The following is a 27935-nucleotide window of genomic DNA, read 5'->3' on the forward strand; positions in this document are numbered from 1 at the left end:
TCCCTGTTTGATTTGCAACCATGAGTGAATGATCTTGTTTAGAGATCTTATTTTAGATCTTGTTCAATTATCTGTAGATAATCTCTTCCTTTGATCAGGTTGGTTGAAAGTTGATTGCACTTAGATTTCATTTCTCTAAACACTGTGTACTTTATAGATCTTTAAACTCTGTTATTTTCCTTCTCAGCATGCTGTTTTTTTTCAGTCTTTTTGCTATGTTTTGATTTTTGACAAGTGGTTTGATAAATAATACATCAAGTGTGTACTTGTCTTTAAAAAACAGTTGACTAAAATTAGATTTATTTTAAAACCTAGATATGTCATAAGTAGATATGATATTCTAAAAATATCTGGTTATATGGTGGTATCATTTCTAAAATTAGCCCAGCCAAATTTTGTACTATCATCTATCTTTATATATTAATAACTTATTTGTAAATAGATATTTCTCTTCCTAAGAAATTTTAGGGAGTTTGTTTTGTTCTACTTGGGAAAGATGTTTCAGCTAAAGGATTTTGGAAACTTCCTTTATCAAAATAGTTTTATCTTGTTTCTCAGGAAAGTGTGCTAAAGTTACTGTATAAAATTTTTTTAAACTTAGCTATGCATTAACACCCTTTCCCTATATTTTTAGGTCTCTTTGCCAGTTTCTTAGTGTGAGGATAAATATCACTCAAAATAGTTGTGTAGGTTAGGAGTGTTTAAAAAAAAAAAAAGTCCTCTGTTAACTATTTCTCTCTAATGCACCTTGACTTTTCTTCCTACTTATTCCACGTTTCCAGTCAGTTACCAACTCTTGAAGTTTTTTTAATCTTCATTTCAACTTTGTTCTTTTATGTCTACTCAGACAGATCACTACTATCCTAATTCAGGACTTTATCATCTCTTGACTTAGATTGTTGTTATAGTTTTCTATTTGGCCTCCTTGTCTCAAGTCTCTCCCCATTTCATTTTATCTTCCTCTCAATTGCTAGAGTGATTTTTCTAACATCAGGACCAGGAAAAGTCCCCTGAAGAAAGTGATGCTCAAGTAGACTTTTAAAGGAAACTGGTTGGGAGGTTAGGAAGGAGAGCATTCTAAGCATGGAAAACAGTCAGTAAACCAGTAACCATGAAAAATGGTAGAGGAAGTGCCTAATGCAGGGAACTGTAAATAGACAAATATGCTTAGATTATAGAGTATGTAAGGAATTAGAAAATAAGATTGGAAAAGTAGGTATTAGCCAAATTGTGAAGCGCTTATGCATTAAACAGCATTATTTAGTGTTGTGGTTATTGTACACATTGTTCTCATCCTGTTTATTTTGCCTCAGTTCTTAGAAATCTTCCCAGATTTTTTTGAAACCATCCACTTTTATCATTTCATACAGTACAGTAGTATTCCTTCAAATTTGTATACCCTTACTTGTTTAGCAATTCTCAAATTGAAGAGCATCCCCTCAGTTTCTAGTTCTTTGCTACTGTGGGCAACTAGGTGACAGGAAGACTCATTATCCTAAGTTCAGATCTGACCTCAGACACTTATTGGTTGTATCAGTTTCTTCATTTGTAAAATTCTGGTAGGAATTGGCTAACCATTCTGGTACTTTTGCCCCCCCTCCCCCCAAAAAAAACACAAAAAACCCAAATGGGGTCATGAAGAGTTGGACACAACTGAATAACAAGAAAAATAAAATATTTTTGTACAAGTGGGTCCTTTATTATTTGATTTTTTTTTTTTGGGTGGTGGTGGTGAATAGTGCAAATCTAATAATGGTATTGCTGGTCCAAATAGAATGTACAGTTGTTTTTTTAAAAATACTTTCCTCCAGTTACATGTAAAAACAATTTTTAATAATTTTTTTAAAATTTTGAGTTCCAAATTCTTTCTCTCTCTTCTCTTCCCCCCTTCCAGAGATGGTAAACAATTTTATGTAGTTTATACATTTGCAGTTATGCAAACCATATTTTCATGTTACTCATGTTGTGAATGAAAACAGAAAAAAAAAAACATACCATGGGGGGGGGAGAAACAATATTTGCTTATATCCATATTCAGGCTCTGTCATTTTTTTCTTTGGAAATGGATAACATTTTTCATCATTCTTTGGAATTGAATTGCTGCGAATAATCATTCACATTTGGTCATTGTATAATATTGCTTTTGCTGTGTACATTGTTTTTCTGGTTGTGCTTGTTTTGCTTTGTAGCAGTTCATGTGAGTATTTCCAGGTTTTCTGAAAGTAATCCTGCTCATCATTTTTTAATGCACAATAGTATTCCATCACAATCATATGCCATAACTTGTTCAGCCTTCCAGTTGATGAACATCCATTCGATTTCCAATTTTCTACCATAAAAAGAACTGTTCTAAATGTTTTTGTATATGTGGGACCTTTTTTGGGATGTTTTTGAGATATAGACTTAGTAGTAGTATTGCGGAATCAAAAGATATGAACAGTTTTATAACCCTTTGAGAATAATTCCATTGCTCTATAGAATGGTTGGATCACTTCACAACTCTGCTTTGTGTAGTGCATTAGTTTCCCAGTTTTCCCACATCTTTTGTAACATTTGTCATTTTCTTTTTCTGTCACTTAGCCATATCTGGTAGGTATGAGTTTTCATCTCAGCGTTCTTTTAACTTCCATTTCTCATTATAGCCCCCAGGTCCTTAAACTGTAGTTAGTGACCTTAGAATGGGATCTTTGACTATAGGTGTTGCTGATAGTTATCGATATGGTCAGTAATCAGTAGTTATCACTAAATGTTTGATTTGTATATACTTATTTTATGTATCTATATACCCAGAGTCACATAAAATTTTCTCAGGTGAAAAAGGGTTTGTGAATAGAAACAGTTTAAGAAGCACCCTGCTAATCAATTGTTATTTAGAGCCAAAGTTTTTTCTGTAGATCTGACAGATATACTATTCCTTATTCTGCTAATTTGCTTTATGATAGCTATCTTTTTGTTTAAATCATGTACTAATTTTAACCTTACATTGGTATAGCATCTGGGATGTTGGTCTATACCTAGTTTTTGCCAGTTTATACCTATTTTCCAGTTTTATCAACAGTTTTGTCAAATAGTTAAGTTCTTGTCTCAGCAATTTAGATCCTTGCATTTCTCAAACACTAAATTACTGTGGTCATTTACTATTATATGTCATATACCTAATCTATTCCACTGATCCACCACCCTGTTTCTTAGTTAAAAAGATTGTTTTGAAGATTACCACTTTATAATACATTCTGATGTCTGGTAAGGCTTGGCTAGGGCAACTTCCTTGACATTTTTTTCCCATTGAATTCTTTGATATTCTTGATCTTTTGTTCTTCCAGATAAGTTTATTATTTTTCTAGCTCTTTAAAACATTTTTTGGGTAGCTTGATTGCTATGACACTGAAGAAATAGATTAATTTTGGTAGACTTGTCATTTTTATTATTTTGGTTCAGCCTACCCTTAAACAATTAATATTTTTTGTATGAAATGTTTTGTAATTGTTCATATATTTTTTCCTTTCTTTTTAAAAATTTATTCATTCATTTTCAACATTTACTTTTATATTTTGATTTCCATTTTTCCCCTTGCTCTGAAGAGGACAGTTAATCTGACATAGATTATACATATACAGTCATATTTCCACATTAGTTACGTCATGAAAGAATGAAATCAAAAGAGACAAAAGAAAACAAAAAACAAAAAAAGTGAAATTAGTATGCTTAGATTTGCATTCAGACTCTATAGGTCTTTCTCTGGATGTAATTAGTATTTTCAATCATGAGTCTTTTGGAATTGTCTTCTTATACATATTATATATTACACATATTTTATTATATATATTATGTCATTGTATTGCTGAGAAAGAGCAAAGTCTATCAAAGTTAATCAAATGCACAATGTTGCTGTTAATTTGTACAATGTTGTTCTGGTTCTGCTCACTTCATTCAGTTTCAATTCATGTGAGTTTTCAGGTTAATTAACTTATATTAGGTCTGTTGCAATAGACTCTTTGAAAAATGTCTTTTTAAGATTTAGTAGTTATTCCTAAAGGCAAGCAATCATACAAAAAGAAGAATTTAAAAACAATTATACACAAAACTATAAACTCTATTATTATAGTGTAAAAATGCACATATTAACTTTAGTAAAATAAAAAGAATTCTTTTTGCTTCTGTTCTGGACCAAGACTAGTTCAGACCGGTCTGTTGGGTTAGGTTCAGGATTAGAATGAATTCAGACATTTGTAAACAATATGTCGTCTAATAAAAGGAAGTTTACTGAGCAATAGCATATAAAGAGTGTTCACTACAGAATATAGTGTTGGCTTAGTTGGCCTCTCCATTTACTTCCTTGCTAGGATATTATGCCAGCAAGAGTACATGGTACCACATGGTAATAAAGCCTATTCATTATTTGTGTGCTGAATTTATATGTTTTGGGCACTCTACCAGGAAACTACAAAAAAGTTCAAGCCTTAATGATCTTGAGCTGTCAAGGATGTTTGCTTAAACTTTTTAGGAAAAACTAGCCTAAAAGAATCATACACTCATTTTCTTAATAGTAGATATTATTCCCACCTCATCCCATCCTTTATAATAGCCTAAAGATCTTTGAATTGCTTCTACAACTTACATGGCTTTAGAGTCGTAAATCACAAATATTTGGCAGCCCTAGTCTGGAGATTCTTAAAGCAGATTGTTAGGAGGAAGAGGTAAACCCTCCTTCTCCCCAAAAAAGAATAGTTCTTGAAAAACTCAATGAACCTTCAAGATGCCAAATATTGGCAAATTATCCTTCAGAAGCATTCCCAGATCTCAGTAATTTTTGTTGTGGGCAGAAAGCAGTTCAAAGTGGATCAGTTCATCCTCTGATGTTAAATTGACAGAGTACAAGAGCAAGACCAGCAATATCAGGACCACAATACATGGGATGATTTTTGGCACAATCATCCTCATTTTATGGATCAGTACTTAGAAAGCAAGGTCTCTCAAAATAATTCCTTTTGGGTCAACTCCTTCCTTGGAAAAATTTGTTTAAAAATTTTTGGAAAGAAGACTTGCCAATCAAAGTAACCTTGAGTCTTTTCTTGGTTCCCCTGTGTGTTCTGAGATTTTGAAGTCATGTCAACTCTAAGAGGTGGAGTTGGGGGAGAGGCAGGGAAGTATTTTAGAGGATCAACTGGAAGGGTGAATAAGCAAGCAGCCTATTCTCTTCTATTAAGTCTTCTTATAGGCAGGATCCAAGAAGCTACTGGATTGAAGAGACCTTTTCTATATTCCTAGAGTGGTAGATTCATCACTAAGAAGTTATATACTCAACTCTAGTAGTCTGGTATGACGACATATTTTTCAAGAGTTCATTTCATTGTTCTAACTCCTCATCCTGGTGATGCTGTTTGAGTGGTCTAGATTAGTGGCTATAAGAGAGTTGTTAAGAATACCCTTTAAATCGGCCACAGGTTTTAGGAGTGAAAGAATTCACTCATTCCCGAAATATTAGTTAATTAACAACACTTCAAAGGGGGGTGCTTTTTGACCAGAATTTCTAATTGAATCAAAGGCTCTGGCATCCTGGAAAGATAACTTATCTAGGGAGGATATGCTTTCCCCAAGAATGGTTGAGATTCTGAAAGGTATCACAGATAATAAGAAATACAGTTTCTTAAAGGGACCACAACCTGCTTCACTGGGACAGAGGAGAATTATAGGATTGACTAGTTGCTGTCCTGGAAGCAGTGTGGAAGAGGATTATCAGCAGAGATCTATGGTCCACTTTATTCTGCTGTTGCCTATATTGATGCTTGCATTGCTGTTAAGCTGCCTACTCATTTGGCTTTGGATTGCAATGGAATGAAACATTGTATAACTTAACAAAAGGCAGTTTACTCCATGGCTTGGGAAGTAGTACAGTCTACTTCAGTTTTAGATGACCAGAAAGCAGTGTCAAAGAATTCAAGTCTTAATTAATACGAAAAATAGTTTTCCATGTTATGTCACAGCCCTCCTATTAGTAACAGATGTCTGTGTATTTTTAATCACTTTAAATGTCAAAAAGTATACTTTTCTAATTTTGTTGTTATCATTTTAGATAATGGTAATAGATGTATGTTTTTTCCCCCGCTTCATTTCAAAGTGAACTTTTGCTTTATTTCTTTATATTCTTTATATTTCTCATTTTGTTTTTGTTTTTTTTTAGTCTTTTTGTAAAGCAATGTGGCAGTATCTGAAGATGCAAAACATTTGATATTCTTTGATACTGCTCTTTAACTAATAGACTCCCACCCCAAAATTATTATTCAAAAGATAGCATGTTCCATTGTATCAACAACAAAAAAATGAAGCCACTGTTATGTCCCACATATTGGGAAATTAGGCAGATAATTTGTGTGACGAGTGGAATATTGAAGATTTAATTAAAGGATTTATAGAGCTTTGGGATTCTATACCCACAGGAATATTTGCTTTAAAAAACCACCAACTAGTATTTTATGATAAAAATGTTTTACAACTTTAGTACTTATTCTTTATCAAAATGATAATGTTATTAATGTGATAGGTGAATTTAATTTTTGGTGCATAGTTTCTGAAAATAAGTTCATTCATGGTACTAATTAATTCATTTAAAAAATCCACTAATTGAGTTTATTATCATGTCTAATTTTACAAAATTTTTTGTTAAATAACTCCCAATATAAAAAAAAAATTAACAATCATTTTTAAACACTTTTGAGTTTCATATTCTCTCCTTCCTTCTTGCTCCTCCCTGCTCCTTGAGGAGGCAAGTAATTTGATTTTGATGTACCTGAGAGACCATGTAAAACATTTCCATATTAATCATGTTGCAAAAGAAAACTAATTCCCCAAAAGCTTCATTCTGCAGAGTCTGTTTCTCAGTTTCACTTTTTGAAAGAATAGCATTTTTCATCATGGATCCTTTGGAATTGTGTCACTGTATTGACCCAGGGTAGCTAAGTCTTTTACTGTGATTATCCTGTCTGTTAGTTTGTAAAAGTCTACTGGCTCTTTTCACTTCACTTTTCATGAATTTGTATAAATGTTCCTTTTTTTTTTTTTTTTTTGGCTGAGGCAATTGGGATTAAATGACTTGCCCAAGGTCACACCCTTAGAAAGTGTTAAGTTGTCTGAGGCTAGATTTGAACTCAAGTCTTCCTGTCTTCAGGGGCTGGTACTCTTATCTACTGTGCCACCTAGCTGCCCCAATCTTCCTATGTTTTTCTAAAACCATCCTTCTGATCATTTATGTCATGATAGTTATTCTGTCACTGTCATACATCACAGTCCATTCAGCTGTTCCCCAATTGTTGGCCATACTCTCAATTTCCAATTCTTTGCCAGTCCAAGTTACACAGATATATTATGAACTGAAACAAAATTTGTGTATCACTCAGATAAACCAGAAAATTTATCATTCACCAGTAGTCAAAACATAATAAAGATTATTAGATACAAAGTTTTATTTTATTTTATTTTTTTTCCCAGTCAAAAGTTCTTTTTTTTTTTTTTTTTTTTAATTTTTTTATTAGCCTTTTATTTACAGGATATATACATGGGTAACTTTACAGCATTAACAATTGCCAAAACTCTTGTTCCAATTTTTCACCTCTTACCCCCCCACCCCCTCCCCTAGATGGCAGGATGACCAGTAGATGTTAAATATATTAAAATATAAATTAGATACACAATAAGTATACATGACCAAAACATTATTTTGCTGTAATGGAGCAGTAATGAACTGAACTAGCTATACCCAGAAAAAGAACTCTGGGAGATGACTAAAAACCATTACATTGAATTCCCAATCCCTATATTTATGCACACCTGCATTTTTGATTTCCTTCACAAGCTAATTGTACAACAATTCAGAGTCTGATTCTTTTTGTACAGCAAAATAATGTTTTGGTCATGTATACTTATTGTGTATCTAAGTTATATTTTAATATATTTAACATCTACTGGTCATCCTGCCATCTAGGGAGGGGTGAGGGGGGTAAGAGGTGAAAAATTGGAACAAAGGTTGGCAATTTTAATGCTTAAAGTACCATGTATATCCTGTAAATAAAAGGCTATTAAATAAAAAAAAAAAAAAAAAAAAAAAAAGAGAGATACTAATCTGTAAAGCATTTAACTCAGTGCCTGGTAGGCACTTAATAAATGTTTGTTCTTTCTGAAAAAAAAAAAAAAAAAAAAGAAATGATTTGGTTGATCTCGTTGCTGAGGATGGCCTGGTCCATCAGAACTGGTCATCATATAGTATTGTTAGTTAGTATAATGATCTCCTGGTCCTGCTCATTTCACTCAGCATCAGTTAGTATAAGTCTCTCAGGCCTTTCTGAAATCATCCTGTTGGTCATTTCTTACAGAACAGTAATATTCCATAATATTCATATACCACAGTTTATTCAGCCATTCTCCAACTGATGGACATCCATTCAGTTTCAGTTTTTACCACTACAAAAGGGCTGCCACAAACATTCGTGCACATACAGGTCCCTTTCCCTTCTTTATAATCTCTTTGGGATATAATCCCAGTAGTAACACTGCTGGATCAAAGGGTATGCACAGTTTGATAACTTTTTGAGCATAGTTCTAGACTACTCTCCAAAATGGTTGGATTCGTTCACAACTCCACCAACAATGCATCAATGTCCCAGTTTTCCCGCATCCCCTCCAACAATCATCATTATTTTTTCCTGTCATCTTAGCCAATCTGACAGGTGTGTAGTGGTATCTTAGAGTTGTCTTAATTTGCATTTCTCTGATTAATAATGACTTGGAGCATCTTTTCATATGACTAGAAATAGTTTCAATTTCTTCATCTGAGAATTGTCTGTTCATATCCTTTGACCATTTTTCAATTGGAGAATGGCTTGATTTTTTATAAATTAGAGTTAATTCTCTATATATTTTGGAAATGAGGCCTTTATCAGAACCTTTGACTGTAAAAATATTTTCCCAGTTTATTGCTTCCCTTCTAATCTTGTCTGCATTAGTTTTGTTTGTACAAAAACTTTTCAGTTTGGTATAATCGAAATTTTCTATTTTGTGATCAGTAATGATCTCTAGTTCTGCTTTGGTCATAAAGACCTTCCCCTTCCACAGGTCTGAGAGGTAAACTATCCTGTGTTCCTCTAATTTATTAATAATTTCATTCTTTATGCCTAGGTCATGAACCCATTTTGACCTTATCTTGGTGTACGGCGTTAAGTATGGATCAATGCCTAGTTTCTGCCATATTAGTTTCCAATTTTCCCAGCAATTTTTATCACAAAGTTTTATTTTAGTGTATTATCACAAAATTAACTGTGCTAATTTAGATGAGGTAAGAGTAAATATCAAATTTGATCATGGAAAAATGGGTCCCTTATATTTTCATATTTAGAAATAACTAGTTTTTTATAAAATGATAATTGCTTCTATTTATCAGTTAACAGAAAAGGGAGCAGAAATGGGGGACAAGGATAATAAAGATTTCTAGCACATTATTTTGAAGCCTAGAAAGTCAGGAATAAGACAGGAAAAGGAAAGTAGGAAATTCTCAGGAATGATAGCATGTTCCAGGGCAAGGAGGACCCAGATGCTGAAGGAAATTCCTGGATAAAACAGAAGAGTAAAACCATGATTTTGAAGTCCAGAAAGTCATTAGGGACAGAGGAATGAGCATGAGGTGAGAGATAAAATTAGTAAATATGGCTTTTCAGTTCCAAAGGTCTATCAAGTCTGTATCCATAGTATTTTGTTCCTTTCTCTCTATTCCTACTGAAAATATCTTAGAGTAGGTGCTTATTAACATTTGTCAGACTATTATGAAAACCTAACAAATTTTCCAGCCTCTATCCTCAATCTCCTCTAAATTATTTATATATATATATATATATATATATATGTATCCTTTGTATACTTCTGCACTAATCTTTTTTTCTTTTTGGTATCTCAAGCCATATTTATTTTCACAAAACCATAGTGTTAAGCATGCCAAGTTCCATTTTACTAAGTAAGAAATCAGACTAACATTGTACCATATAAAAATTGATACAAAGCTAAGAAAAAAGAATGAAACTAAGAATATATATGTATATATACACATGTACATATGTGAGGTAAATAAGAAAATATGCTCATTGCAACTAAAACAACTTTGACCTGACCTATTGATACAAAAATTTGGAAATTAGAGTAAAGTAATTTTGACTATAACAATGTGATGAGATGAACTTAGATATGTGATTTCACTGGTAGAGGGAATTTCCACTGAGAGAACTCTTTTTTTTTTTTTTTTTTCTCCCAGTGGTCAATTTGTTGTTTTTTTTTTTTTTTTTTTAATTTATTTATTTAATAACCTTTTATTTATAGGTTATATGTATGGGTAACTTTACAGCATTAACAATTGCCAAACCTCTTGTTCCAATTTTTCACCTCTTACTCCCCCACCCCCTCCCCCAGATGGCAGGATGGCCAGTAGATGTTAAATACATTAAAATATAAATTAGATACACAATAAGTATACATGACCAAAACGTTATTTTGCTGTACAAAAAGAATCAGACTCTGAAATATTGTACAATTAGCTTGTGAAGGAAATCAAAAATGCAGGTGGGCATAAATATAGGGATTGGGAATTCAATGTAATAGTTTTTAGTCATCACCCAGAGTTCTTTCTCTGGGCGTAGCTGGTTCAGTTCATTACTACTCCATTGGAAATGATTTGGTTGATCTCGTTGCTGAGGATGGCCAGGTCCATCAGAACTGGTCATCATATAGTATTGTTGTTGAAGTATATAATGATCTCCTAGTCCTGCTCATTTCACTGGACTTCTGCACTAATCTTACTTATGCATAGATTTGATCATGTCTTTTCTTAGAAACCTTTTAGGGGCTTTAAATTGGGTGATGATTATTTTGGAATTCCTTTGCTTGATATTAATTTTATTCTGGTACTAATACACTCTACCAGTCTTTATATTATTTTGCTTTATATACTCTTTTTTCATTCAGTTATGTCTGACTCTTCATGACCCCTTAGACCATAGCACATCAGTCTCTTCTGTTGAGGTGTGAGAATTGAGAGTTGAGAGATCCCCTAACAGCAATGGGATCCCCCTTGACTGGTGACAGGTTTTGTGAAAGAAGTCGCAAATCCCAATAAATACAGGCATGAGGTTTGTGGCAAAGAGTGGGTTTATGTACCATAAGAAAACAGTACTCTAAGAAGCCAGCTTCTTTAGCAGGCAAGGTCCTGTTAGGACTATTGCAAAGATGGGTTTACACTAAAAAAAATCTTCATCAGTGGGGAAAATCCTGTTAGGACTTCTACAAAGGTTTACACCGAGAAAGACCCAGCGGGCTAAATCCAGAAGGGCATTAGCAAGATTTGGGGTTCAGAGTTGTCTTTATTAGCCTTCTAAGGTTAGAGGCTGTGGAGATTAAGGAATAATTTTTCGATTCAACTGAAGGCGGTGATTATGTCCCAGGCTAAGATTTCCAATTAAATGAGATTACTTCTCTGGGAGTTTCCCTTATAGAGTGTGTCCCTCCCAGAGTTTGAGACTCAAGACCACCCTTCCCCCACAGTTTACATCAGGGCCTTTCCAATCCTTGCCCCCACAGATTAAAGGGACACAATTTACATCGGGGGCCCCCCCAAAGATTAAAGGGGACACAGTTTACATCATTTTTATACTATCTCCTGAACCATATTCAAGCTCATATTTGTTACTTCCATGATCCTATCTATCCATCTCATCTTTTACTGTCCCCTTCTCCACTTGCTTTCCATATTTCACAAGATCAGGGTCTTTTCCAGTGAGTATTTTCTTTTTGTTATGTAGTCAAAATACTTAAGCTTTAGTATATTTCTTTCAGTGAGTGGTCTAAATTAGTATATTCTTTGCATCAATTAAATTGGATTATTCTGATTTACAAATAGCCACGCTTCCTCACATTGATGCCTTTGCTGTTCTTTATGCTTAAAATTCCCTTCTTGCTCCTTTTTGTCTATGGAGTTCCAACTCCTGCTTTAGAATTCCTACTCAAATATACTTTTTCCACTCATCCATTCTGTATGAAATAACTTTCCATCTTGGATTTCTCATTAATAGCATTCTATCTTAGAAATCTCTAATGTGCTTATTGCACATGACATGCATTATAAAATATTAGTGTCTTCTTTTCTCTCTAAAATGTAACTCTGAAGACAAAGGACCATGCCTTCTACTTTTTATCTCTCCTAAGATTTAGTGTCATATGTTGCACAGTGTTAGGTGCTCAATGAGTACTCATTGAGTAAATGAATCTTTCACTTAAGACAAAATGAATTATTGATCATCTAGTAGGATTTCATTTAAGACTAAACTAAAAATTGTTTCATTCACATATAGTGAAAAATGGAAATTGTAATGTTTGGGCTAGCTTCCTGGAGGTCCTCTGGAAGGGCCTTGGTCTCATCAGGATAGACACCACAAGAATGGACAAGAATAGAGTCCAAAGTCTTTATTGTCTCTTAACACAGTCTGTGTCTGTCATAGTCTGACCCAGTTTCCTCCAGCAGTCTGCCAGTCTGACTTCAGTCTGACTTCCTGTTCCCAGTTCTTATATACCCTATTACAATTACATCATTACAGCTTACTGAATATGTTAACCAGAGAATTATTACATCACCATGCTAAGTACTAAGTATACATAAACTAGATAACCATTGTATCATCAATTTTCTGAGTTAACACCTTGTTTCAAGTATGCTTCTTTCAAGTATATTTCTCCAGAGTTTTGGCTAAAGTGTGCAGCCAGGATTGCTGTTTATAAGATCAACTGCTTACTTTTCTATTACTGCTAATGGACCCTAGCTTAACCATTCCTCCTCCCTTCTTCCACTTTGTAAATCATCTGCTTTCAATGTTTTTATAGTTCTCAGAGAAAGTACTCATCCCTTTCTCCATTCAAACTTTGTAAAATATGTTAAGTTTAAAGAACATCTTATATTGTATTCAGGTACAGGTGTACCATATGTAATGTTGCCTCAACCCAATGTTATTTTTTAATAACATTATTAACATGTTATAATGGGATCCTTCTGAAAATAGTTTAAATGATTATTGAAGATGCAGATTGGATGGTTAACCACAACCAAAGGTAGTACTAGAGCTCTACTTGCTACTAAGTCACTTGAATTTACTCTTACATTATTACACTTAATGTCATTTTTTGGAGGAACTATTTGAAGAATTAGCCTGGGTAGGCCTGTAAGTTATTCCATTTCAAAACATCTTTGATGAAGAAATCCCCTATTATATGAATGAGGACTTGTAAAGGAATCTATTTTGTAGATTTTTTTTTCATTTAATATAATTATAACTAGATCAGCAAAGAATAGTTTAATCCAGGCTACTTGCTAGGACATGGAGAATAGCCTTGTTGCTGTTTTTATGATGCTTTTTATTAAAATGAGATTGTGTATGATGATGTTTAAAATGTCTCCTTTGCCACATCTAGGTCCATAGTCCAGTTGGTGGCATGTCTGGCAGTAGTTCACGGTCAGGGTCTGTGGGGGGATTGACCATGAAATCACAACTTCAGATCATTGGTAAGTCTTTGATAAGATAGTCATTTATATTTTTCTCTAAGTTGAAAAATAACATTGAGATAGGAATATTTGTCTCATATCTATATATTATCTATAAATTAAAATTAAATTTTAAGGCACAAATTGTGTTTAAATTATGTGTGTATGTTATACCTTACTCAATTAGATTGTACGCTCCTTCTGGGCAAGGATGACTCATGTCCCTGTATTTTTTACAAAACCCAACAGAGGGCTTTTGTATACATTAGATATTTAGTAAATAAATATTTACAGATTGGCTTGCTTCTGTGTTGAAGAGTAACTTTTTATTTCTTACATAATGGTTTAATAATAGTATAAAAATAAATTTAAAATAAGAACCTTGTTCTTGCCATTGAACTTGTCTAAATGCTGTTGACTTTGTCTCTGCAATATTTCATTTTTTCCCCTTCTTTCTACTCCCACTGAACCGTCCTAGTTCACATTTTCATCTTCTACCACTTTGCCTGAACCTCTACTTGACATTTGTTTATACTTTTCCTTGTTTTTTGTGTTATTGTAAACTACTTGAAAATAGAGTCTGGGTAGTGACAGAACAGTAGTGTCAATCTCAAATAGAAATTGCAAGGCTGCATGTTGACCTAAAAAGCCACAAATTAATATTATCTACTTTGTGTTGTATTTTTATTTATTTTGGTAAATATTTTCCAATTACATTTTTGTTTTTTTCACAATTTTTATTAGTTTTTTGCTTCTTAAATCATCATAGCTGTCTCAGGTATCCTTCCTAGAGGGCCATCTCATATGACATATAGTATTTTTTAGAGAGAGAAAAAAAAAACCCCAGCCCAACTAATAGATATATTGAAAAACTCCAAAAATAGATATTATGTTTAATACTTGTGTCCATCCCTTCTCCATGAGGGGGTGGGTTGTAGGGGTATCCTTTTATATCTCTTCATTTAAGTCTTCCTTGATTTTTATAATTTTGTTGCATTCACTTTTAATTTTTTTTGTTGTTGTCTATCTAGTTTTTCCATATTCAGGATTTTTGTAATTATCATGTACATTTTTTTCTTGCCTCTGCTTAATTCTGTATCAGCTCATAGATCTTTCCATGCTTTTCTATATTTATCATATACTTCACTCTTAGAGCTTCAGGAATACTTCATTACATGAATGTAGCTCGATTTGTTTGCCATTCCTCAGTTGTTGAGCATCAATTTAATTTCTAGTTCTTTGATATCATAAAAAAGTGCTGCTATAAATATTTTGTACTTATAGGAACTTTCTTGTTGATAACTTCTTTGAAATATGAGCCATATTTCAGACACTTTATTTAAATCATTTCAAAGTACTTTGTGGAATGATTGTATCATATCACAGCTCTACCAACAACATAATAGCATGTCTCTCACCTTACAATCCTTCCAACATTGACTTTTGCTATTTTTTTTTTCATTTTTTGCTAATTGGTTGAGGCAAAATCTTAAGGTTGTTTTGATTTGCTTTTCTTATTAGTGATTTTGGAGCATTCTTTCATGTGATTGAGAATATTTTACAAATCTTCTTTTGAGAATTTTTCATATTCTTTTATTACTTATCTGTTCCCAGTTACATTTTAATTTGATTCTGGTGCACTCATCCTGAGTTTGACACCTTTGTTGTAAGAGACAACTTTATGTGTAGACTCAATAGTTTTAGATCTAGGAAGAATCCCTCAAGACACTTTTTTTTTTTTTTTAATTTAATAGCCTTTTATTTACAGGTTATATATGCATGGGTAACTTTACAGCATTAACAATTGCCAAACCTCTTGTTCCAATTTTTCACCTCTTACCCCCCACCCGCTCCCCCAGATGGCAGGATGACCAGTAGATGTTAAATACATTAAAATATAAATTAGATACACAATAAGTATACATGACCAAAATGTTATTTTGCTGTACAGAAAGAATCAGACTTTGAAATATTGTACAATTGGCTTGTGAAGGAAATCAAAAATGCAGGTGGGCATAAATATAGAGATTGGGAATTCAATGTAATGGTTTTTAGTCAACTCCCAGAGTTCTTTTTCTGGGCGTAGCTGGTTCAGTTCATTACTGCTCCATTGGAAATGATTTGGTTGATCTCCTTGCTGAGGATGGCCAGGTCCATCAGAACTGGTCATCATATAGTATTGTTGTTGAAGTATATAATGATTCCCCTGGTCCTATTCATTTCACTCAGCATCAGTTCGTGTAAGTCTCTCCAGGCCTTTCTGAAATCATCCTGTTGGTCATTTCTTTTTTTTTTTTTTTTTTAAATTTAATAGCCTTTTATTTACAGGATATATACATGGGTAACTTTACAGCATTAACAATTGCCAAACCTCTTGTTCCAATTTTCACCTCTTACCCCCCACCTCCCTAAATGGCAGGATGACCAGTAGATGTTAAATATATTAAAATATAACTTAGATACACAATAAGTATACATGACCAAAACATTATTTTGCTGTACAAAAAGAATCAGACTCTGAATTATTGCACAATTAGCTTGTGAAGGAAATCAAAAATGCATGTGTGCATAAATATAGGGATTGGGAATTCAATGTAATGGTTTTAGTCATCTCCCAGAGTTCTTTTCTGGGCATAGCTAGTTCAGTTCATTACTGCTCCATTAGAAATGATTTGGTTGATCTCGTTGCTGAGGATGGCCTGATCCATCAGAACTGGTCATCATCTAGTATTGTTGTTGAAGTATATAATGATTCCCCTGGTCCTACTCATTTCACTCAGCATCAGTTCGTGTAAGTCTCTCCAGGCCTTTCTGAAATTATCCTGTTGGTCATTTCTTACAGAACAATAATATTCCATAATATTCATATACCAAATTTATTCAGCCATTCTCCAATTGATGGGCATTCACTCTGTTTCCAGTTTCTGGCCACTCCACAGAGGGCTGCCACAAACATTCTTGCACATACAGGTTTCTTTCCCTTCTTTAAGATTTCTTTGGGATATAAGCCCCAGTAGTAACACTGCTGGATCAAAGGGTATGCACAGTTTGATAACTTTTTGAGCATAGTTCCAAACTACTCTCCAAAATGGTTGGATTAGTTCACAACTCTACCAACAATGCATCAATGTCCCAGTTTTCCCACATCCCCTCCAACAATCATCATTATTTTTTCCTGTCATCTTAGCCAATCTGACAGGTCTGTAGTGGTATCTTAGAGTTGTCTTAATTTGCATTTCTCTGATTAATAATGATTCCTCAAGACACTTTTCATGTGATTCTGGGCCTTATCTGTCACATGGGAGTATCACAAACACCTATCTCCCAGAGTTGTTGTAAGACTCAAATGAAAAAATGTTAAAGTGCTTTATAAACCTTAAATTATTAGCTATATTGATGTGAGCCTTTTATGGTGATAATCCACCAATGCTTAACAAAGAATTTTTGAAAAGTGAATTAAAGAATAGGAAAGAGATTTTTTTTCTGGACAAAATTATTGAGATTTTGGTGATCTTTGAAAGGTTACATAGATTCATCCTTTCAGGAAAGAAGGGATGAAAGAGAAGAAGACTTCTTCACTCTTTCATGATTCATTAATGTCTTTTGTCAAGTAACCTGCTTTTAGTAGATGTGATTCATGCTCCAGAAAAGATTAGGATCACTTGATTACCTCTAAGATCTCTTGGTAGCACCAAAATCCCATGATTCATTTTTCTTTCAGCTAAGATACTGCAGAAGAATGTGGGCTCCAATCCAAACTGAACCACCTTTGCTCCTAATCCTGAAGCATGACTGATTTTTAAGAAATAGAAAGCTTAAATTAATGAATATTGTGCTGAGGTGACAATTTAGTAATGAGTCTTTTATCTTTGTATAAGTGTTTGGAAAGATTTTATTTTAACTTTGGAAATTTCTTGGGAAATTTTTTTGGCAACAGGAATGTTTGTCATTCATGATTTACATTAGGGCCTTTCTATGTAGTTATTTTGTTACAAAAGTTCAATCAAAAGAACTTAATAATAAATAATACACTGTTCAACTTTTTTTTTTTTTTTTAATTTAATAGCCTTTTATTTACAGGATATATATACATGGGTAACTTTACAGCATTAACAATTGCCAAACCTCTTGTTCCAATTTTTCACCTCTTACCCCCACCCCTCCCTAGATGGCAGGATGACCAGTAGATGTTAAATATATTAAAATATAAATTAGATACACAATAAGTATACATGACCAAAACGTTATTTTGCTGTACAAAAAGAATCAGACTCTGAAATATTGTACAATTAGCTTGTTTTTGTTTTTTTTTTTTAATTTATTTAATAGCCTTTTATTTACAGGATATATACATGGGTAACTTTACAGCATTAACAATTGCCAAACCTCTTGTTCCAATTTTCACCTCTTACCCCCCACCCCTCCCTAAATGGCAGGATGACCAGTAGATGTTAAATATATTAAAATATAACTTAGATACACAATAAGTATACATGACCAAAACATTATTTTGCTGTACAAAAGAATCAGACTCTGAATTATTGTACAATTAGCTTGTGAAGAAATCAAAATGCAGGTGTGCATAAATATAGGGATTAGAATTCAATGTAATGGTTTTTAGTCATCTCCCAGAGTTCTTTTTCTGGGCATAGCTAGTTCAGTTCATTACTGCTCCATTAGAAATGATTTGGTTGATCTCGTTGCTGAGGATGGCCTGGTCCATCAGAACTGGTCATCATATAGTATTGTTGTTGAAGTATATAATGATCTCCTGGTCCTGCTCATTTCACTCAGCATCAGTTCGTGTAAGTCTCTCCAGGCCTTTCTGAAATTATCCTGTTGGTCATTTCTTACAGAACAGTAATATTCCATAATATTCATATACCACAATTTATTCAGCCATTCTCCAACTGGTGGATATCCATTCAGTTTCCAGTTTTTAGCTACTACAAAAAGGGCTGCCACAAACATTTGTGCACATACAGGTCCCTTTCCCTTCTTTATAATCTCTTTGGGATATAAGCCCACACTGTTCAACTTTTATATAAACATCAGCAAATACTGAAAAGAAAGTCCTCAAAAGTCACTAGGAATGATTTATTAGAAATGCTTAAAAAACTTTCTGTTCTCATTATCTACAAAAGTGATCGTAGACTTGTTGATGCTACTAGTTCATTTCTAAACTTTACCATATAAATGAGTGGGAAACTACTATTAGTGTTGGAAGAATAGAGAAGTCAAACCCTCTTCACCTATAAAGGGATGAAGGAAAGAAGTAGAAGTTAGTTAGCAAAGTTCTATACCTTATCATTTCTTCCTTTTCCCATACTGCTAAATGAAAGCATTTCTGAAAAAAATTCTCCCTTATCCTAACTCTTTTACATGTTAACTCTAGTCAAAAACTTTTTTTTTTTTTATTATAGCTTTTTATTTACAAGATATATGCATAGGTAATTTTTCAGCATTGATAATTGCAAAACCTTTTGTTCCAATTTTTCCCCTCCTTTCCCCCATTACCTCCCCAAGATGGCAGGTTGACCAATACATGTAAAATATGTTAATGTATAAGTTAAATACAACATATGTATAAATGTCCATACAATTATTTTGCTGTACAAAAAAATCGGACTTTGAACTAGTGTGCAATTAGCCCGTGAAGGAAATAAAAAATGCAGGCAGACAAAAATAGAGGGATTGGGAATTCTATGTAGTGGTCCGTAGTCATCTCCCAGAGTTCTTTCACTGAGTGTAGCTGGTTCAGTTCATTACTGTTCTATTGGAACTGATTTGGTTCATCTTATTTTTGAAGATGGCCACGTCCATCAGAATTGATCATCATATCGTATTATTGTTGAAGTATATGATGATCTCCTGATCCGGCTCATTTCATTCAGCATCAGTTTATGCAAGTCTCTTCAGGTCTTTGAAATCATTCTGTTGGTCATTTCTTATAGAACAATAATATTCCATAATTTTCATATACCACAATTTATTCAGCCATTCTCCAATTGATGGGCATTCACTCTGTTTCCAGTTTCTGGCCACTCCACAGAGGGCTGCCACAAACATTCTTGCACATACAGGTTCCTTTCCCTTCTTTAAGATTTCTTTGGGATATAAGCCCAGTAGTAACACTACTGGATCAAAGGGTATGCACAGTTTGATAACTTTTTGAGCATAGTTCCAAATCACTCTCCAGAATGATTGGATGTATACACAATTTCAACAACAATGTATCAGTGTCCCAGTTTTCCCACATTCCCTCCAACATTCCACATTATCTTTCCCTGTTATTCTAGCCAATCTGACAGGTGTGTAGTGGTATCTCAGAAATGCAAATCTTAATTTGGATTTATCTGATTAATGATGAGTTGGAGCATCTTTTCATATGGCTAGAAATAGTTTCAATTTTTTCGTCTGAGAATTGTCTGTTCATATCCTTTGACCATTTATCAATTGGAGAATGACTTGATTGATCAAAAACTTTTTGAAGTTTCTTAAAGCTTTTGTTGAAGTAATAAAGATTTTTAAAAATCCATTTAAATTTTTGAGTTATTTCTTTTAAGGCATCAGTAGGTAGTGGAGTATAAGGAAATGTCTGGCTTTGATTTTCCCCTTCTGCCATTTCAACCCTATGACTATGGACACATCATTTTCCCTCTCTGAGTTCCCTTTTTACTTATCTGTAAAATGGAAGTAATATCTAATAGCACCTACCTCTTCTGGTAGTAAGGATAAGGAGATCAAGTGAGATAATGTATTTAAAGTGGTTTAGAAACTTTAAAGGATCATATTAATTTTCTAATTGCTATTATCCTATAAAATATCAGTTGAATATTTTAATGGGTTAAATAAAAAATGATGGTTAGAGTATTATAAAATAGAACCATATAATTACTTATTTCACTGTGCCTTAAAATTTGAGGATTCCCACATCCTTTTAAAAAATTTCTATCAGAAATTTACTTTTATACATAAATAATATTGAAAAATTATTTTAGTTAATAGTACTGTATATGTACATATATATCAGTTTTTATTTATCATACGAACAATAAATTGTAATTTTAATATCTCTATCATTGGAAATGATTGAATCACTCACCTTGCCTTATTAGTGTTCTTAAAAACTTTTCTCCCTGACTTATCTATTTCTGTTAGAAGTAGTGTCCATTCATTTAGTTACTCTGCTCAAAACCTCTGGTTATTTTTCATTTTTCCCTTTTCACCTCCTACACCTAATTGATTAACAAGACTTGTCAGTTCTGTCTGTTACATTTTTTGCATCCATCTCTTCTTATTTCTACTATCCACATCCTAGTCCAGGCCCTTATTACCATACTTCCCATTTAAGACTACTGCATAACCTCCCATTCAATCTTTCCATCTCTTACGTTGCTGACATATTAGGCACAACTCTTGATTCACTTGATTTAAAGCGCTTCCATGGGTTCCTGTCACCCAAACCACTCTAGAATCTTGTTGATTAACCACCAGTATCCCAGGCCAAGCCCCATTTGAGTCACTGTTTGGGTCCTGACTGACTCAGATTGAATGTGAATGGATATCATTTTTGCTTTGGCCAGAAACACTGGAGGTTTTCTCCTCTTAGATTTTTATATACATCTATATGTACGTATGCATATATACATTTATATACAATTAAAAAAAATTTTTTTTTGACTAGGTGAAAGAGAAAATTCTTTGCCTCAGTCAAACTGAGACCTATTAAGGATCTTAACTCAAAAAGTTCTAGGACTTCCATTGCACCCAGGGATGTCTCTAGTGTTCCTGATGTATGTCTGGCACTGGACCCAGATGGCTCTGCTCTGGAAGATAAAGTGAAGCAGGTGATCTTGCCCAGCCCTCCCTCACTTAAGCCCAGTTCACCTGCATGTCATAGCATCACCTCCCTGAGGCCATGGTCCTCTTTGAGAATGAATGACAAAGAACACCAACAACAATCACTCACCAAATAAAGTCCCTATACAGCCTGGCAATTGAGTCATGAATTCTGGTACCATTGTATCCTTTTAGCTTTTATCTTACTATACCTAACAATATACCTAAGAGCCAGCAAAATGTGACTACTTACTAACTCTCCTACATATCATTGTATTTTTTCCTGACTTTGTTAACCATGACATTTCTCATGTTTAGATATCTTTCTTCCTCATTTCCAACTGTTGAAATCCTACTCAGCCAACTAACTTAGCTTCTAGTATTACTTCTTTAATAAAATCTAACCTCTTCCTTTTTTCCTTTCTCAAAAATTATTCTTCATCCTTCAAGTAACATTTTGTTTTGACTACTTTTATGCAGTTGTCAAGTTCTGTTATTTAATTATTTGATTGGGTATTTATTATTTCTCTACTGAATTATAAGAAGACAAGCTAGAGACCTGTATTGTATCATATCTTCTTCATCTGACATGTTGTTTTCATACTTTTTGACAAATATTTACTGAATTAGCTCAGAATAGCAGCTAAATATTGGGTAGTAAAAAGTTAAGACCTTTGCCCTGTGGTGTCAAGAATAATATAAAATCTACATCAAGAAGAACTTGCAATGCAAAGTATCCAAACTCTACCTCAAAGTTTAGATAGGGTGGAGGTAAGATAAACTATTAAGAATTGTATAGGATATAATTTGTTGATGTGTCTATTCATAGAAAACTACATTTCTTCAACTGGAGGGATTAAAAGTCATCAGGTCCATTATTTTTTACCATAGATAGAGTGACTAGATGGCAGGTTTGAGAAATTTGAGTTTTGTTATGAAGGTAGGGGGAGTCTATGACAAAGAATCTTTGTACTTAAGAATAATATTTAAAACTATGATCTCCTTGGAAAGGGAATAAAAAAAAGTCTTTTTTTTTTTTTTTTTCCTCCTGAGGGGTAAAGTGACTTGTCCAGGATTACACAGTTAGGAAGTATTAAGCTGTCTGAAGTCATATTTGAACTCAGGTTGTCCTGACTTCAGGGCCAGCACTCTATCCACTGCACCATCTAGCTGCCCCTTAAAAAGTCTTTTTTATGTCAGCATAGCAACTCATTATGACCCTGTTGGGGATTTTCTTGGCAGAGATACTGGAATGGTTTGTTATTTCCTTCTCCGGTGTATTTTATAGATGAGGAAACTGAAGCAAACAGAGTTAAGTGATTTGCTCAGAGATATATAGCTAGTAAGTAATCTGAATCCAAATTTAACTTGGATTTTTCCCAACTTTAGGGCTGGGACTTGATCCACTATACCATGTAGCTGCCCTGGAAACAGAAAGATCCTCATTTATTTAGGGTATGACAAATACACGAATAAACCTGTGTAATATGCCACTTTTACTCAAGAAACATTTATTAAATATCTATTAATGTGCCAGGTACTGTTCTAAGTACAAGAGATACAAATACATATTTTAAAAAGGCAGACCCCTCCCCTTAGGGGCTTACAGTCAAATAGGGGAAACAACACACACTCAGAAAAGTGGGTTGATTGGGAGGAGGGTAGAAGAAGGCATGACAGAACATTTAAGAGAAGTACAGAAAAGCAATATAACAGGTGAGAAATGTGGAGCCTCTTCTTTAAATGGAAGCTTTTATCTCATTTCTCAAATATATATGGAATTGAGCCAAATATATAAAAATAAGAGCCATTCCTTCATCTGATAAATGATCATAAGATATGGACCCATAGATTTCAAAAACAGAAATCTGAACTATCATTAGTCATATGAAAAAAATGCTTGACATCACTAGTAATTAAAGAAAAGCAAATTAAAACAGTTTTGACAGTACTATCTCACATCTATCAGATTTGCTAGTGTAACAGAAAAAGAAAACAATAAGACAGCTAGATCTGTGTTTTTTTTTTTTTTTTTTTAATAATTACAATTTTTTATTGACAGAACCCATGCAGGGTAATTTTTTTACAACATTATCCTTTGCATTCACTTCTGTTCCGACTTTTCCCCTCCCTCCCTCTGCTCCCTCCCCCAGATGGCAAACAGTCCTATACTTTTTTTTTTTTTTTTTTTAATTATAGTAACTTTTTATTGACAGAATCCATGCCAGGGTAATTTTTTTACAACATTATCCCTTGCACTCACTTCTGTTCCGATTTTTCCCTCCCACCCTCCACCCCCTCCCCTAGATGTCAAGCAGTCCTATATATGTTGAATATGTCCTAGTATATCCTAGATACAATGTATGTGTGCAGATCCAAACAGTTTTCTTGTTGCACAGGGAGAATTGGATTCAGAAGGTAAAAATAACCCGGGAAGAAAAACAAAAATGCAAACAGTTTACATTCTTTTCCCAGTGTTTTTTCTTTGGGTGTAGCTGCTTCTGTCCATCATTGATCAATTGAAACTGAATTAGGTCTCTTTGTCAGAGAAATCCACTTCCATCAGATTACATCTTCATACAGTATCGTTGTTGACGTATATAATGATCTCTTGGTTCTGCTCATTTCACTTAGCATCAGTTCATGTAATTCTCTCCAAGCTTCTCGGTATTCATCTTGCTCGTCATTTCTTACAGAACAATAATATTCCATAACATAGATCTGTGTTCTAAAGAGATCAGAGAGATAGAAGAATCTATATGTGCAAAAATGTCCCTCCACATTTATGGGAATTAGTGGTGCAGGAAGTCCATGAATATGAAAGACAACTCTAGGCCCTACCCCACACCTTTTTTTTTTTTTAGTAATTCTGATCATGTCAATTCTGATGGGTGTGGTCCTCTTCAACAATGAGATGAAACAAAAAATCAGCTCCAATAGAATAGTAATGAATTGAACCAGCTACACGGAGCAAAAAAACTCAGGGAAATGAGTATGAACTACATAGAATTCCCAATCCCTCTATTTTTGTCCGCCTGCATTTTTGATTTTCTTCACAAGTTAATTGTACACTATTTCAAAGTCTGATTCTTTTTGTGCAGCAAAATAACTATGGATATGTATACATGTATTGTATTTAGCATATACTTTAACATATTTAGCATGTATTGGTCAACCTGCCATCTGGGGGAGGGGTGAGAGAAGAAAGGGAAAAATTAGAACAAAAGGTTTTGCAATTGTCAATGCTGAAAAATTATCTATCTTGTAAATAAAAAGCTATAATAAAAAAAAATTCTGATCATATTTATTTAATAATACAAAGCAAGATAGCATACCATACCCATAAAAACTTGCAGTTTCCATATAAGAGAAATCAGTCTTCACAACCAATTGTGTAACTGTAACAACTGCTTTACAAATTTCCTTCTACAAAAAACACAAGATACAAGCATCATTATGGGAAAAAATTACCTGAATTTAGATGATGGTAGAAAAATGAAGAGTAGCCATTTCCAAAGAAAATACTTAGCATATAGTTTTTTTAGTGTAATGTAACTTCTTACAAGATTAATTGTTTATTAACGTATACATGTATACTTCTGGTAGTGAATTATAGCTTATTAAAATTTTTTGATTTCTTTACATATACACATCATTTGCATTTTTGGCAAGACACTGCAAATCTTCAGAAATTCTCATTTAATTATCAGAATAACCAAAACTGGGAATATTAAATCTGTAAATATCAAGGGTTGACTAGTTTTTTTTTTTTTTTGTTTTTGTTTTTTTTGTGGTGGGAAAGAATTGGAAATTGGCTGGATGCCTATTAATTGGGTGATAGTTGAACAGACTGTGGTATGCAATTGGGATGGGATGCAATTGTGTTATAAGAAATGAGGGTTTTCAGAAAAACCTATAAAGATTTATGTGTTTTTTTTTTTTTTTATAATCAAAGTGAACAAAATAGGGAAAACACTGTACACATTGGCAATGTAGTAATGCTTAACCATCAAAGACTTAGCTATTCTGATTGATGCAATGAACATGATAATTCCAAGGGATTTCATTTCAGAGAGAGAATTGAAGGATTGAGTTCAAATTGAAGCATATTTTTTCACTTTATTTTTACTATCTTTTTTTTTTTTTAACGTAGTTAATATGGAAAGATGTTTTGCATGACTTCACATGTATAAATGAGTATCAAATTGCTTATGTTATCTATAGGTGGGGAGGAGGAACAGGCAGTAGGGAAATAATTTCTAATTCAGAATTAAACAAAATTAGTAGAAATAGTAAGATAGAGGCCCTGGAGCTCATGGTCATGTCTTCCTGTCGGGATCAGAGGGACAAAGGGATATAAGTTAAGATATAAGTACTGGCCAAATTTATTTTTGTAGGATAATGAGATGTCCCATTGATATGTTTTCTGGGAAAAGAAAGCTGGAGATTCAGAGAAGTTCAAAAGCAACATAGGTACAATTACTGTTTATCATTGATAAACATTGTATTTATTTCATTGGATGGTTGGGGACAACGACTACAAAGTTAATTTTTCAGATCTTTTATTAAGATGGAGAATTATAAAACTTTTTTGTTGATTTTGAATTTTGAAATGCTACTTTTAATGTAGGTGTATACTAGGCAAATTAAGTGAATAGAATGAACCATTTTTATTACTAAAATTTTACTTTGCAAATGTAATATCTGCCTTCTGTGGTATTTGAAATTGCATACATAATAAGCTGGGGAATCAGTCAAACTTGTTTCTAATTATATGTCCAGTTAGATTTACAACTCATTGAATTTCAGTTTGAAGATTAAAAGTAGGCAAGTAGCTTGTCTCTTTTGAGATTGAATATAGTAGGGAAGAATACCAAAAAAGGAAGTCTAGGCAGAAGAAGGCTTTATACTTCCTTTTCTTGTCTTCTCCTGGGTTACTACTCTGTTTAAAAAGATAAAAGCAAGATGAAAAGGTAAATCCATTTTGGATCCTGGAAAATCATTCCCCAGCATATTTGGCCTTGAGTATAAAATGTTGAGTTCAATGGTCATAATACAACTTCTTAGAAAGTTAGAAGCATAAAATTTAAACTAGTTGATTTTGATAAAACTTTTTTAGTGATGTTTTATGGTAGTAATTAATATCTTGGCTTCAAATAAACAAAAACTATTCTGAATCATGCAGTGAGTTTTGTACCATTCAGAAAACTAGACTTTGATCATGATCTTACTTGTTGACTTCTCTTTTCCCATTACAAAAGCCAAAGAATAGAAATTCTGCTATTATTTAGAAAGTAGCAAAAGTGAATTACTTTCAAGAAAAATTCATACTACAGTCATTCCCCAACATTCATGGGTTTCACATTCACAATTTTGGTTATTTCTGGACTGGCCATCAGTAATTAAATGGAATTTTTGAAGATTTGCAGCATATTGTGGAAAGTTCCAGATGTTATGTGTATGTAAAGAAAACTACTAAAAAAACTTAGTCATAAAAACATAAATACTGCATATCATCAATTGGTTTTATCATTAGCTGTCATAAGTTATACATATATACATTTATTATGAATTTTACTAAAAAGTTTTATTACAAAAACATTTTATTAAAAGTTTCAGTTCACTAAAGAACTACAAGACAAGCACTTCAGAGTATCTCCTCTTTTTCTTTCTACTATCCAGATTGAATTGAGTGGTTTTCCCACACGGTAATCCTTGTATTTTAGACTTTGTAGCAGGAAAGGAATCTGTGAAGCAGTTGCTGCAGCTATACCATAGGGTGTACAAGATATGAATCTCTTGTATAGAAACTTCAACTTTTTATTGATGCAGTCTGTTCTTACTTGTTCTGTGTATTAAATAAATGTGATCAGAATTATTAAAAATAAAAGTTTAAAGTATCTATAGTATTTCAACTTTTGTGGGGTCCTGTGCCCCTAAACTTCATTAATATCAAGAGATGACTATAGAAACGACACTGGTCTTCATAGTCAACCTCCTTTGAGCCAGAGGAACTCAAATCTATTTGCCACTGCTAATATTAGAAATTTGAGTTGTAATAGAACAATTATGGAGCTTTATTAAGTAACTTAATCTCAAATGTTTTGAAAACATTACTGTTTACAATGTGTAAAATTACTTTTTTTTTAAAGTGGTTAATCCCACTAAACTTACCATGTGTGAGAATACCCATCAATGAGAGAGGTAATATCACCTTTCTTTTCAACTTGGTACCTATGCCCCCAAGTCTCTGAACTCATAAAGATTGGGTTCAAGGGATTCACCCAGCTTTCTCTTTTTAGTTTTTAAAAAGTATTTTTATTTTTGTTCTGAATCTGACAAACATCTTCAAAACAAATATTTCCACATAAAAAAAATAAAAGGATTTGTATAGCAGACCCCACATCTTCATCACATAGAGCTTGTGTTTCTTTAAAAATTATTTCAGTATGTTAGTTTCAAAGTTGATTGGTTTATCTGTGTTTTCTTAAGATTCTTCTGTTCTCTTTTTTAAAAAATTGTATGACTTTTT

At 33.3% G+C, this 27935-nt stretch overlaps 1 protein-coding gene across 4 annotated transcripts in view; it reads left to right on the forward strand.

Moving 5' to 3' along the window:
• ITCH (itchy E3 ubiquitin protein ligase) overlaps positions 1-27935 on the forward strand; it is a 148491-nt gene that overhangs the window by 34753 nt on the left and 85803 nt on the right. For all 4 annotated transcript variants that reach the window (XM_023506927.2, XM_031953881.1, XM_031953879.1 and 1 more), the window contains one exon: positions 13492-13582. In XM_023506927.2, the coding sequence (XP_023362695.1) occupies positions 13513-13582 (70 nt within the window). In that variant the 5' untranslated portion in view covers positions 13492-13512. The remainder of the gene's footprint in view (positions 1-13491; positions 13583-27935) is intronic.

Source organism: Sarcophilus harrisii, chromosome 2 (genome assembly GCF_902635505.1).
Source record: "Sarcophilus harrisii chromosome 2, mSarHar1.11, whole genome shotgun sequence".
Lineage (NCBI taxonomy): Eukaryota > Metazoa > Chordata > Mammalia > Dasyuromorphia > Dasyuridae > Sarcophilus > Sarcophilus harrisii.